Source organism: Heteronotia binoei, chromosome 3 (assembly GCF_032191835.1).
Source record: "Heteronotia binoei isolate CCM8104 ecotype False Entrance Well chromosome 3, APGP_CSIRO_Hbin_v1, whole genome shotgun sequence".
NCBI lineage: Eukaryota > Metazoa > Chordata > Lepidosauria > Squamata > Gekkonidae > Heteronotia > Heteronotia binoei.
In genome coordinates this window covers 53,875,171-53,889,485 of record NC_083225.1, presented here as the reverse complement: position 1 = coordinate 53,889,485, position 14,315 = coordinate 53,875,171, and the positions used below count along the sequence as shown (strand labels likewise).

Below are 14,315 nucleotides of genomic sequence, written 5' to 3'. Positions count from 1 at the left end.
TTTGTTATACTTTGCTATTTTGCCCTTTATATATCTTCCATTCTAATGATAATTTTACTTTAATTTTACTCCTTTCCTTAAACCTGTCACATGGTTGCCTATATGATGGACCTCAGCAACAAATACTGAAATAAAGATGGATGCTGCCAGTTCATTTTATGTTATTTGCATTGTAAGATAAAACCATTCCTTCCTACAGCCAGTCTTATTCAGCCATATAGATTTCAACGTCAGCTCTCCAAACAGTTGAGGGGTAGAGAATTCTGAATTACAAGCCATAGGTGTCAGATGTCATTTGGATTTTCCCCAAAGTATTAAAAGTGTACATATGGAATGGTGGACGTCCACCACCTACCCTGAATCCACAAGTTCTGCCTCTTTACCTTTCTTACTCTCCTCTGCCCTTTTGTCCAGAAAAATATCAAAAGAGCAATGAATTGCAGCTGCTCTTGACATCATTGCTTCAACTACCCACCCCCCTGATTCCAAACCAGGGCTTAATCAAAATTTAGAAACGGATTGTGGGGCAAAAACTGACTCCAGTTAACCTGCATGCTTCCATTTATACATCATGGGCAGCCAGAGCTGGTTTCACTCTTGGATTTCTCCAAACCCAACAGTGAGCTGAGTTCATGCATCCCCTGGCTGAATGAGGCAGAAAGTTCTCAGCCCATTAACACAACAGTTGTTCCACCCTACACAAAGTTGCAACCATCTAAACTAATTGGATGTGTATCTGCTTAGATAGCACTGTAGGTGGTACAAGATGCATCACTCTGACGCCAAAGGCTCTCTTGAAATGCTGTTCAGACAATGTTAATTTTATCCTCCAGGCCAGTATGGAAAATAAAGCTTTAAGTTTAGCTTAAACAAATCAGTGGAGCATGCTTGTGGGATACGGGAGGAGTTATGGACTTGCAGCATCAATGCTTCTTTATATTTTAAGCAACTGTTGCATGTGCATTGTGCAGAGCCTGGCTTTGAAAAGTCTTGGTCTTGTCTACAGATGGCCCCTGCAAAGAAAGGTGGTGAAAAGAAGAAAGGGCGATCTGCCATCAACGAGGTAGTTACTCGGGAATATACTATCAACATTCATAAGAGGATTCATGGCGTGTGAGTGATTTTTCTTTTTCTGTCAATATATATTAGTGCAAAACTGGGTCAGTGTGGACACAGAAGGTGGACTTCTCCCAGATCTCTGAAACCATCACATCATTCTACATTATGCAACCGCAATAGTCCCACAGTTTTTATTTCTTTAGGTAAAAATGGTAGTTGGTGCTTAATTGTGTTTAAGGCCCTGTCTTTTTATTTGTAAAAATACACACAAAACTGCATATTGAATTGCAGTTGTGATCTGTCACCTGATGCTTCTAATGTTACAGACCATGGACCATTTTACAGGTTTTAAGAAAAGTGGTGATCAAGGGAGGTTTCCAGTAAACAGAGCTTCTTCCCCTCCCAGTTGTGTGCTGGATAATATTCCAAATTATGTATATCATTGCCATTTAAAAAAAAAAACACCTGGGTGAAGCAAATAAATAATTTGGATGCGGCATACTAATATTTTTTTTACCACAGAAACACACTGTGAGGCCTTGGTGTTGTGTTTAGATAGACTGAGACAGTTAATTCAGGGGTCACTGATTCATCTGCAGCCTTTTATAATGTCTGGCAGTTCAGCTGAGGGGGCAGGGGAGGAAATAGTCTCTCTAGTGTGCTGTTCACATACAATGGAGCAGGGTTTTTGTTTTTCCTGTTTATAATAGGAATGAATATGTGGAGTTCACACTCTTGTCATGAAGTCAAACAGGAAAACCAGTGACTTAATTCTTTTTTTGGACATCTTATCATTTAGAGGATATGGTGGTTCTCCCTAGAGAAGTTTTTAAAAGTCTGATGTATCAGATCCTAAGCATTATGCTTATTTGGGCTTCCTGCCTAGTAAGTATGCTTAGGATTGCAGCATTCATGTACAGATTTTGCCATGCTTTTTTGTCTCTCCTCTTGTTTTATGTTTGAAGTCACTTGTGGGGGGATGTTGGAGGCCAAGGTTGGTTCTGGCAACAACCGTTTGCTTTTTTTCCATCCCCTTTTAACGCCAACAGTAATTAACCCTTACAGTTAATAAGAGAGACCACATAGCTCTCCACAGTTGGATAATTAGGAGGTAAATGAGTTTTTATTATTTGGTTTCTGTGCTTAACTCACACGTCCTGTAAACCTTCTGTTTGAATGCTGAATTACTTCTAGACTCCCAGAAAGTGACACAAATAGCTTCGTCAGAAGAACTGAAATGTACCCACTGTGTTTTGTTATCTGTTGGTTTGGTGCCGATTTCTATTGACATGGCATGCATATTCCAGAAGGTAGTCCAGAATTTTAGTGAAGTCTAGTAGCTCATCAAATATGGTATATATTTTAAGTGTCCTCCACGTTTCTGGATGTCTTAAAGAGGAAGGAAAGGAGGGCAGAGCAAGGGTTCTGTCTGGGAAAGTTATTTACACACGTTAACCTATGAGGGAATCTTGATTAGCATTCATAGCCAGTTGTGTGCAGTCCTTAATGCTGAGCAGGTAACTTAAAACCATGAGGCTTATTCTTCAAGTCTGATAGCTCTTGGCATTGATATGACTGCATTTTTTGTTCTCAGGGGCTTCAAGAAGCGGGCTCCACGGGCTCTCAAGGAAATCCGTAAATTTGCAATGAAGGAGATGGGGACGCCTGATGTACGCATTGATACCCGTTTGAACAAGGCAGTCTGGGCCAAAGGAATCAGGTACATTTGGGGTGGTTGGGGACATCTTTCATGCCCAGTGAAAAGAAGAGCTGTAATTAACATGAACAAAACTTGCTGCACTGTTATTTGTGATTAGAATGGAGTGATAAACAGAGCTATACCAATACAGTGTTCCACTTCTGGGATCAGATGTATTTGTATGACTTGCTGTGGTAATATCCACTGAGGCAGTGAAATTTTAATACATAGGTTGTGAACATAATACTAGGGTCTTGATTAAAAGACAGCTAAAAGGATCGGTTTAGACAGCTATACTTAAGAGACTTGGGAGCCACCTGTGGCTCTTCTGAGTACTGTTTGCAAACATGGCACTCATTCCTGTTCTCCAGCAAAGTGGGAAAGGCCATTTGCCCATTAAATCGCTGGAGGGATTGGTAAACTGCCATGAGCTGTGGTCCATCCTCTCCAGTGACCTCTCCACACTCACCCTGGTAGCTGGGAATCTGCCAGGGGAAGAGTGTGTTAAACCACAGTGGCTGGCATTCACAGGAAGAGCCGGCTGGCCATAGTATGGATGAGTAGTAGTTTTACTCTCCTTTCTCCTCAGCCAGCTGGTTCTCCTCTGGGCACTTTGGCTGGTGCATGATGAGGAGATAATGCCTTCTCACTTCAGATACATGAGGGCTGGCTAAGGTTAGCAGTGGTGGGAAGAAACAACCCCTACCTCCATGGAGATAAACATTTGTTTTATTGTGTGTGTTTGTGTATTGGGGGGGGTGGGGTTTGGAAAGCAGTGGTTCTTTGTGAGCCAAGAAGTGACTACTGCTGGTTTAGAGGCAACACTGTAAGCAGGCAGACATTTTACGCTACCAAAATTAATCATAGAATTCTAGCTTCAGCTACTCCTAGTCTAATAACCAGGTACATTAGGCTAGATAATTATCTTGTTATGAATGCCTAGCACATGAAACAAGGTCATCTAAATCACGGTAGTCAATTTCTGTAGGTTAACATTAGTGTGAATATAAATCTAAGCTTTAGAACAACCAGTTGCAAGTCAGTTTTAAAATGTTATTTATATAAATTCTTGTGGTTATGCCTGTAGTGCAGACCTGTAAAATTACAGTGTTTTATTTTTTAGTAGTTTTACATCCTATATTTTGTAATTGCTAACTTGTGAAGTAACAGGACATCCTTCTAATTGCACACCCACTGTACTTACAATGTCTTTTAGGAATGTTCCTTACCGCATCCGTGTGCGTTTATCCAGAAAACGCAATGAAGATGAAGATTCACCTAATAAATTGTACACTCTGGTTACTTATGTGCCAGTTACCACTTTCAAAAGTAAGTTACGTTTCTGTAGATGGAGGGACTCAGATTTGCTGTTGTGTGTGTGTGGGGGGGAGGTTTCTTAGATTGTGCAGAAAATGCACTGTGAATTTTAAATGTATATCCCATTTGTGATCTTATGTAGGTTTTTTCCTTCCCCTACAGGTCTACAGACTGTCAATGTGGATGAAAACTAATCTTTCATTACAATAAAGTTATAAAAATGTACAATATTGAGCTCAAAAGTTTGTTAATTAAAAGCAGCAGTACCTAATGTTCATAAATTACTTAGCAGTTTAATGTTTATTGATGTAAGAAAATGGGGGTAGGGTAGGTTATTTCCAAATGGCCTCTAATAAGGTCACTGAGTCTTCAGATGCATCACAGAGCCAGAGAGTAGAAAAGGAGTACTGCTACAAACAGACAGCCCAAGGGTTTCATTTTCACAGTGTTGGATGAAAAGCAGCAGTTACTGTGGGTTTACTACAAAAAGCCTTTTTATTGAAAAGTGCACGCTTACGGACCAACATAAAAAGCCCATGTACATTGAACATTTAAGCAAGACATACAAATTTTGAATCAAATATATTAATAGTTTCAATTACCAGCATTGAAACAAGTCTTCAGTATTAGTGCAAAAAAGGCAATCATACATAAAACCTGCAATCAGTAGCTAAGACAAAACTGTCAAGCCAAGAGTTCAGCTGCATTGTTCATCAGAAACTGGTCTTAACACATCTGTTTTCTTTTAAATTCTCAAGAAGAGAAACAGTGCCAAACTCCCTAAGTGTTTTGACTTTAAAGCTTTCTGGCAGAAAAATCAGACGAAGTCAAAAAGTAGTACAAAAGCCTTAACGTTGCACATAACACGCTTTGGTGTAGAGTGACTTAACTGTCTTGGATATTTGCTACTGTGCACTTAGATGTTCAGGATCACCTCGTGATGGTTGACTTGCACCATTTGTTTTGAAGCTGTACTGAGCCAGCTTTGCATTCTCCAGTTTTGGTTTCAGCTCTAAGGGTTTTTCAAAGAAGTTGACCAGTGACTGTTCTGTTAATAGTGAAGCCAAGATATGTTCAAAGGAAACAATCCAATCCCCTTCAGTTATTGGTAAGGATTGGAGATTTTGGGGGGACTTCCCATTGTCAGTAAAGACCACATCCTGATCTGAGGTAGACGGCTCTGTCTGCAGATCTTCAGTGAATTCATCTGAGCCAGAGCTGCTGCTTCTTTGACCCACTTCTCCAATCTGAAGTAGCAGAGTAGTCACTGTGGCAATGGCCTGATACAACTCATTCTCCTCTGGATCCTCATGAAACATGCTGTACAAGGTTTTGCAGAACTGAATGAACTCACGCTGGAAAGCAAAACATGGAAGGTTCAGTACATTTGTGTTGCTGATCCCAGTCTACAGACGGTCTGTTCAGCTGGGAGAATAGGTCAGCACACATTTGCATTTCTCAGTACTGGAAAGCTTTTATACAGATTCAGATGAGGAAGGCAAGGATTTTACTGCTTGTAAGAAGACTGCGAAGACTTGAGTATTCAGACAAGTCCTGGAATATGTTTAAAGTCACATCTGCTGTATTGCCAATTTACCTTCAGCAGTACAGTATTGCAGATATTGAGATTTTATTGCAGGGCTCAGTATTATATAAGCCCAAATAAGAATCTTTCTTACAGCTGTTAACAGTGCTATTTTTAGAGTTTCTAATGTTGAAAGCAGTTCAATCCTTACAACACAAATGTGGCAGCTGGTGGCAAAAGATTCAGGGTTAGGCCAGGTACTCAAGCAAAGAGTGCTGTAGTTTTGTAGTCTTTTCATATCTTACCTGGCTCATTTTTGGTAGTTCCTTTTCAGCCTTAGCTTCTTTCTCTTTGGCTATGTCCTTAAGCATCTGCTTCAGTTGCTTCTGATAATCTATGGTGTCACCTGGTTAGGAGGATGCAATAAAGTTTTGATACAGTATATCTAACCAACCAGCTTTTGACAAGGTACTTCACCAAAGACTCCTGAGTAAGCTTAGTGATGGGATAAGGGGATGGATCTTCTTATGGGTTAAAAGTTGGTTAAACAGCAATAAAAGGGTAGGAATTAAATGGACAGCCCTCACAATGGAGGGAGATAAACGGGTCCCACAAGGATTAGTATCAAATGCCTTTGGAAGTAGGAGTGAGGAGTGTAGCGGCCAAGTTTGCAGATGATAAAATTATATGGGATGGTGAAAATGAAGGCTGACTGTGAAGAGCTCCAGGATGATCACAAATTTGGTGAGTCGGCAACTGTGATAAATCAAGTTTAGTAATTATGAGTGGTAGGGTGATGCACATTGAGACAAAAAAATCCCAACTGCATGTACAGGTTAATTGAGTCTGAGAGGAAAAGAGACCTTGATCCACTCTTTAATCCAACAAGCAAGGGATGCCATGCTTTTTTGTCTCTCCTCTTGTTTTGTTTGAAGTCACTTGGGAAAGAATCTGAATAAGAAGCAAAGCAGCTGTGTATCAGACTAGTTATAACATTTGCAACCCCAGCTCACCTACCATTTGATTTTCCAATTACTAGTGGCCTGGAAGTTGATAATAAAGGAGCCTTTAATGGTGACTGGCTGTCTCTGTCATTCTCTGTGAGCGCTGTAAAAGAAGAAATACCATCACGTGGTCCTATTTTAGAAGCGAAGGCTGTTAGCTGTTTAGGATTCATTGTACTCAGTTTTCCTAGTTGTGCTAGGGCATGGTCCTCTGCTCAAGGAAAGGAGTGCAGATGCGCTTGCTACAAGATATGTATTTGGTTCACAAGGAAAGAGCAGCAGCCTAAGAGAGTTGATTGCAAGACATCAAAAATAATCTGCATACAGAATTGTCAAGTTACATGCTGGTTTTCCCAAAAGAAGTTAATGAAATGTAGAATGTATGTACTCTTAAGAAAGCAAGTTACATATTTATTATGAAAGCTGCACAAAGGCAAGAAAAAAGTAAAGATCTCCCAAGGCACTTACCAGGTGGAATGTGCAGCTTGTATAGCAGTTTTATCTTTTCATTCATTTCTCCATTGTACATAATATCTGTAAGAAGTAGACAGTGTACTAGAGTCTTGACATTCTACTTCAAGCATAAGATAATTTTAATGTAAGAAACAGTGAATTAAAGTATCTGAGTATAAGATTAGGGTAACCAGTAGATTCAGTATGTCCTGAACATTTGCTTAAAATGTTGGTAGTTCTGAAAGTATCGACTTTACAGGAATGGGTGATGGAGAGGAATTTGTTCATTCAGCACTCCTATTGTCCAAGACTAGTATCACAACTGGAAAGACAGAGTGGCCTGTTAAATTTCCATCCAAACTTTGAACCTTCTTCATGGTTCTCAAGACAAAAGGTATGGGGCAGAAAGACTTCACACTACAAAACAACACTGCAGGTTTTGAACAGCTATCCTTGCCTCTAGGAAGGGCTGAACATACAGAGACCCACAGGCAGAGAAACACTGATTTTTTTGTGGGGGGAGGAGGGCAATCAAGCTATCTTGTGTAAGGCTTGTCAGAAAGCTGGCTCAAACCTTTGAGTATTTCTTTTTACATGCTGTATTAAGCTCCATGATACAGTTACATAGGGCTGGATCCCTGGGTTGTGCAAAGGGAAGCTCTTTTACCCTAAAAAGCTATAGTTGGAGGCTGAGCACATTCTAGGAGCCAGACTAGAAGGTAAACATACAGCCTTATTTTCTGCTCTACATTTGAAATCCTATCCATGCTCCAGCACATGCTGATCTGCTCAACATACAGTGCATCTTCAAAGAATTACCTAAACAGCCAGCAAACCCTTTGAATTCAATGAGACTATCCATATTTGCATCCAGAAGCCGGAACATCCTTTCCGCCAGAACCTCAGTATGTTCTCCGCATGTCCACGGTGAGACAAGTTTAAAAAGGTTAGTAAACTGCTGAGAGTCAATTCTGTACTGCTCAGCATAAGGTCTGCTTGGGTCATGGCGCTGAATCACAACTGCGCTGTTCCATTCCCAGTAGCAGCTGATTAAATGTTCTCTCTAAGGAGAATTAAAAAAGAAAACAATACGCATATTAGGGAAAGAAAGCATGTTTTATCTTAACAGATTTTTAAAAGTTATCACCAAGGAAGAAGGGAAACTTCAAAGTTCCATATACACTGGAGAACGTTACCCTTGTTAAAAGAATTATGCCAGCGTGGTTATTCTGCTAAAACTGTTCAATACTTACTGGGCACAGAAAAACAGATACACCCATCTCCTATTTAGATGAATGGGATAATTTATAGCATGTGACTGCAGTTAGTATCAGCAATAGCAACCACTCAAATCCACTGGAAAAGGTGAACTCTAAAGGAGGGAATTATGAATTGGGTCCAGACCATTCCAAGATTTAGACCCAATGTGTAACGGGCTTGAATTGGCATCAGCCCTTCCCACCACTGGTCCTCACCACAAGCCTCAGCCTCTCCTCCGCTGGTATGTTCCTGTGTTAGTTCCCAATAAGAGGAGCTGGGAATGGCATTTCCCATGCTTCCCTATGCCAATGGTGATCTCTCCCTTGTATGTCTGAAAAAAGGAAGCCACCATAGAGAGGTACCCCTTTGTCTCCCCTTCCCCAGCATCTCTGCCCCTGGGCACCTATTAATTGAAAATCTAATTCAAGGTCTGTGGCCCAAACCTGAAACCTAATTTTAGCTTAAGAAGCTCACTTGAAATAAACCAGGTGAGTTCACCCATGACAAGTAATCTATGATAAACTCAAGATAATGGTGAAAGAAAGAGAGGTAATATTATCAGTGTGACATTTTTTAAAAATGGTGTTGCATCTATGTTACATCACAACAGAATTGCAGCCTTCCCATATGCTCCATCTATGGGCCGTGATGAAGCAAGATTAACAGTATAAATATAGTTACTGTAAAGTAAGCATAGATTAGTGTTTTGTAGATATGGGGCATACATGCACATACAAAAGTTTATGGAGATCTGAGGGAATAAAGCCAAAACCCTCTCCTGCAAGCAACTAGTATAAACACTATTTGAGGAAAACATGTAACTGCATAAAACTGCTGTTTGGTCAATGAACATGTCTGACTTTAATCTGTTATGTCACTCTGTCGTCACTGTTCTCCCGTCTTCTGACAATCTTGACATTTAAGCTGGGCAGCAAGCTGAAGACTATCACGTATTTTTAATTTTACGGTTTAGATAAGCTATAATAAAGGGATGTTCTTTGGTTCAGGTTTTGATTAGGTGGCACCTTTGTATGACTATTACACAGCTGTCTTTGCTACTGCAATACTCTCTTTCGATTCTGTTGTCACATCTGAGGACATATCAAGCTTGATGTCTCTTTAGAATTTTTATTATAAAATAGTGGAATATGGTTCCATAATGCCTATACAGAGGTCAAGCTGTGAGATTCAAAAAGGCTAAGAATTCATATTATTTCTACAAGAGTAGAACATGCAATTTATCCCATGCTTGTTAGACAGATAGAGGACTTTGGAGTGGAACAAGCCTGCAATGATTTTTTTAAGTGTGAAAATTAACCAGAGCCGAGAAAGGAACAACATGATTAAACACTAGTTGCAAAGCAGCATCCTTTGATTGCATACCAATACATCTATCTTCAGAAACCACATGATTCCCTTCCAAATTTAATTAGAGATGTGCATACCTTAAATAAGTCATAAAGCTCTTCCAAGTCTTCTGGAAGAATAGAAACATCTGGGATGACCACTCTGAGCTTAAGAGAAACAGGGTGAACTCAGCAGAAAACTGACATTTCTCCTGGCCAAAACATTTACATTCTCGTATTACACTCCAGCATTAAGATATCCTAGCATCTTAAAGAAAGATTTCCTCTGCTGGCCTGCTACATGCAGAGTTGGTCCTTCCACCTACAGTCAAAAATTTCTTTCCAGTGCCCTACTTGCCAAACAGCTAAGAACTTTTCTGTTTGTAAAGCTTTATGAGAAACATAAGACGAAATGCATGTCACAGATCTCAAGAGATTTAACTCTCCTCCTACTTCCCCCTCTACAGTGGTAGAAATAGAGAACTATGGCTTGTGTCATTCATTTTACTTGGTGGCTTTGTATTTTAATATAGGCTGACCTGAACATGGCCAAAGGCTCTGAGCGAAAGGAGGGGAATTCTTGGGAACATCTCTGCCCTTTGATCTGGCCTGAACTGCTTTGTTTCCCTTAGTAAAAGCTTTTAAGGCTGGTATGGCAGGAGGTGTAAGCAACACACTGCTCACAGCCTGGGCTCTGTAGATCCAGGGTTAACCCAGGATGTAGTCTGCTGTTTATTCATTTACATTGTATTTTGTAAGCTGCCTGGGTTCCCAACAGGTAAAAATAAGGAAAGAAATCCCTAAATAAACAAACTTCAGCTGTCTTATTTTGTTCTCTTTCCATAAAAGTTAATTGTTGGCTTAGATTTTTATAGACTGGATCCAGTCTGATTGTGCAAAAGCACTGGCAGCCCATTGGGCTGTACCTTACTGTTAGTTTTTATTTTTGATATTTGTACACCATCTTTCTGCCCTTAAAAGGGAAGTGCTGAGTTTCTCTCAGAAAGCTGAGATGCTTTCTCCAGAGAAAGGTTCCCTTGTGTTGCAGCACGACTCCATGCAGCCTAAGCAAAGCCATTATACTTAAATTTGCTAGCAACAGAGAAGCCAGCCTTTATACAGAGCTCTAGCATGGTCTACAAGAGTGAAATTTTGGATTCTGAGAATTCTCACCACATTTTGTTTGGTGGTTTCTTCATGATTCTGCAGAACACGAATCCTGTGTTTGTAGCGCATGTGCTCAATCTGTTCCACAGAATGATCTCCGAATTTCTAAAATTCAGGAACAGTTTTTTACTTTAGTCTGAAAGATGTATTCTTGCTGTAGTGCAGACACTTAAATACAGGATATATTTCTATGTGCTTAAATTCAAACAGGAAAGCTGCTCCAAAGATTTGAAAGAAACCTCATTTGCTGCTTTAATATTTACCTCATAAGAATCCCGAATTAGGTCTATTATTTCAGTTACAGGACAGGGTTCCAGATCATCACTGAAAAAGGCATGCTGATTTCCAATCAGAGGCAAGGGGCTTTCCTCATTCTTAACATGGTCTAAAAACCTGAAAAGAGCATTTTATATAGAACTAATACCTTGAATCCAACAACACAATGAACAGAGCTTGCAAAAGCAACATTTCACAGCCTTTCCCTTCTGCTGTGGCTCATCATACTCCCTGAAACAATGCCCCAGGGGTTCACTCAGGAACATGCTTGGTTACATTGCAGGGATTGGTAACAGGAGGAGGAAACTGGGGGGAATCATCTCAGAGGCAGAAGTGTCCTTCCAAAGGCAGAAAACAGTTATTGGAAACAAGACAATTCACTGCAATACAAAACACTGGCAAAGCGTTCTGGCTTTCTTAAAAGAATGCTAATTATAACATCTTGGTTTTAAAAAGAACCTTGTGGAACCTGTTCCATTCAGAGACTAAGACAGAAATTGCTCCTAAAAGAGCATGACCCCTCTATGCTTTAGAAAAGAAGCAGCAGCACTGATGGAATGCATACAGATACAGACTTTCTTTAACAGGAAAATATGATACCCCTTGTTTATAAGGGCTTTGGAAACTGAACTACTTCGTGCTGATGTTAAGGAGTACAACATTCATATCTAGTTTCACATTATCATCACCGTTATTTAATAAGCAGCCAACTTATTTCTGTATGGCAGTAGCTCAGCTAGTGCAACAAAAGTCAGAATAATACCTGCTAAGGATCATCAAGGCATGCCCATCATCCTTGCTGTTACACAGTTCCACAGCGTTGGCCTCCAAAATAGCCAAGCCAAACTGGAAAATAGCTTTGATTCCATCAAAGAAGAAGCAGTCTACAACATTAACAGCACTTTCCAAGGGCATGATACTGAGAAAGAGAGTGAGGAACCATGACAGGGACACAGAAGCCAACGTGGAGAGGTCTTTCATATGTTCAGCTAATTCTGGAAGCTGCTCTTTTATCAGCTCTTCAAACACAGATTGATCTACCTGAGCACCTGTAAGCCACAGCAGGTCAGGTTAGCCAAAGTTGTAATTATAACTTGCTTTCATAAGACAAACAAATGTAATTCACAGCACAAAAAACAAGGGCAGCCTGCCATGTCAACCAATAGTTTAGTCTGTCAATTCAAGCCTCAGTCCTTCTTAATGGTCATTTCACAATGTTGTCTACATGGCAGTGCTTTTTGCACTCTGTAAAGGGAAAAAATACAGCACAGCACCCTTTGAGGAATTACTAAGAAATCCCATTGTCTGTACTCATGAAAAAGCACATGAAAATTAAGTACTACTGGAAATAATTGTCAAAACAAAGTGAAACGACATTTATGCAATAAAAATAAAGCACCAAACATATAATACACCAGCCCATCTTGACAATGAAAAATAAGCAATGGAACTACTCTTTTATCATCCAAATATGAAGAATTCAGACATCCATATAAAGGCTTTTAACAAAGAAAATGTTTCCCAGAACGAAGAGACAAAACAAAGACTGAAGAAGAAGGGTGAGGGGACTCTCACCTATCACCCTGTGGTTAAAATAATCTGGAAGCATCCTCTCGCATACAGCAACCAAGAGCCAAAAAGCTTCCTCCTCTTTGGCATACAGCAACAAAACAGAAGTTAATATATTCATGGACTGTTAAGAGGTCAAAGAAGAAAGACTTAGTTGCAATAACATCTCTCAAAAGAAACTTCTAAGGTTTTTAAAAAGACTACAGCATTCTCAGATCCAGGGGCAGCTTAAAAAGTGCATACATATTTAATTAAAAGAACTACTGAATTAATTCTACTGCAGACCCCTGAACACATGAAGCTGCCTTTTGCTCAACCAGATCACTAGTCCATCAAGGTCAGAACTGTCTACTCAGACTGGCAGCAGCTTTCCAGGGTTTCAGGCAGAGGTCGTTCACATTCCCTACTACACAGTCTTTAACTGTTGGTAACTGAACTTGGGACCTTCTGCATGCCAAGAACATGCTCTTCCAATGAACCACAGCCTCTCCCCAAATTATCATCCAGCTAGAATTCCTCTCAATTTGTATACGAATTTTTGCAAATTTGAATACTACATTTTTACAGTGTCAGGATCAAACTGTAATTTTGTGGGGCTCACTTATTTCTCCCATTTGAACAAGTACATTTAAGGACAAGACAATCTACTCCAAATTGTTGTTTTTATCCTATCAAAACCCAAGGTGCTCAGTGAAGAGGACTTGTTTTTACCTCTGAACTTATATAAATGGTGCTTCCCATCTTGAAATGCTGGAGGCAAGGTAAATGGCAAGCCTTCCACGACCACCTGCTTGCTATGGTCCAATAGCGCAGAATGTGTAACTTGCTCATGTCACCATGAACTTCCACAGAACCAAGAGAATTTGAACCTGGGTCTCCCAGATCCTAGACTAAACCACTACATCAGACTGAGCCAATTCTACACAGTCTCACTCAGCCTAACCTATCTCACCAAGTTGCTGTGAGGATAAAATGGAGGGGAGCAGAATGACTTAAGATGCTTCAAGTCTCCACTGCAGAGAAAAGTGGGTATAAACAAAGTATTATAAATATAGCTGAAGATGTAGGTTGGTTGGTGGATGGGAAAGAGAGAAAGAAACAGGTAAAGGAGAGGGAAGGAGAGAAAGAAACAGGTAAAAGTGAGGAACTAGGAGCAAGGAAAGAGGAAATGGAAGGGGGATGTAGGTGAAAGTGAAGTGCCCCTGTGATGGAACTGGCCCGATTCAACCTTCAGACCCAGTCCCGTCAACTCCCTTTAGGGTTGCCAACTCCTGGAGGAAGCTAATCTTTTCCCTGCCACTGGGGCACGCTGCCACCACCTGCTCAATTTAGGGGGTTCTGACTAAGAGGAACAGGACTCCCAATCCCCCTTGCCAGTTCTGAGGTCTGGCCTCAAGGTCCTCTGCCAACCCAGCACCTGGTTATCACAAAAACCAAAGTCCTTCTTTGGGAGACTCCTGGAGGATTGGCACCCTTGCCAACTGAATGCCTTCCCCCTTCCCTGGACTCCCGTCATACAGTAACGTGGTCTAAGGCGGTTGAGGAAACTATGTAGTACAGAGAGACTCCACTTTAAACAAACATAACATTTATTTACAACAGTGGTCCCCAACCTTTTTGGTACCAGGGACTGGTTTTGT

The 14,315-nt window shown here is 40.4% G+C and overlaps 2 protein-coding genes across 3 annotated transcripts in view; one reads left to right on the top strand and one right to left on the bottom strand.

Annotated features, from left to right (window-relative positions):
- The first annotated feature begins 925 nt into the window (after positions 1-925).
- On the top strand, positions 926-4,303 carry RPL31 (ribosomal protein L31). The gene is made up of 4 exons (XM_060233814.1): positions 926-1,113; positions 2,654-2,779; positions 3,975-4,087; positions 4,238-4,303. The coding sequence occupies exons 1-4, from the start codon at positions 1,007-1,009 to the stop codon at positions 4,267-4,269; spliced, it is 378 nt and encodes a 125-aa protein (XP_060089797.1). The 5' UTR covers positions 926-1,006; the 3' UTR covers positions 4,270-4,303.
- Positions 4,304-4,551: 248 nt separating this feature from the next.
- TBC1D8 (TBC1 domain family member 8) overlaps positions 4,552-14,315 on the bottom strand; it is a 54,552-nt gene continuing 44,788 nt past the window's right edge. For both annotated transcript variants that reach the window (XM_060233813.1, XM_060233811.1), the window contains exons 11-20: positions 12,682-12,799; positions 11,870-12,155; positions 11,094-11,223; positions 10,837-10,935; positions 9,763-9,831; positions 7,877-8,120; positions 7,073-7,138; positions 6,618-6,707; positions 5,906-6,006; positions 4,552-5,430 (exon numbers count right to left, since the gene is read on the bottom strand). In XM_060233813.1, the coding sequence (XP_060089796.1) occupies positions 4,981-5,430; positions 5,906-6,006; positions 6,618-6,707; positions 7,073-7,138; positions 7,877-8,120; positions 9,763-9,831; positions 10,837-10,935; positions 11,094-11,223; positions 11,870-12,155; positions 12,682-12,799 (1,653 nt within the window). In that variant the 3' untranslated portion in view covers positions 4,552-4,980. The remainder of the gene's footprint in view (positions 5,431-5,905; positions 6,007-6,617; positions 6,708-7,072; positions 7,139-7,876; positions 8,121-9,762; positions 9,832-10,836; positions 10,936-11,093; positions 11,224-11,869; positions 12,156-12,681; positions 12,800-14,315) is intronic.

Excerpts from the sequence above, each read along its gene's own strand:
- RPL31 (XM_060233814.1), top strand. The coding sequence starts at position 1,007 with ATGGCCCCTGCAAAGAAAGGTGGTGAAAAGAAGAAAGGGCGATCTGCC. Across the intron at positions 1,114-2,653 it reads CATAAGAGGATTCATGGCGT|GGGCTTCAAGAAGCGGGCTC; the intron begins GTGAGTGATTTT and ends TTTTGTTCTCAG. Across the intron at positions 4,088-4,237 it reads GCCAGTTACCACTTTCAAAA|GTCTACAGACTGTCAATGTG; the intron begins GTAAGTTACGTT and ends CTTCCCCTACAG.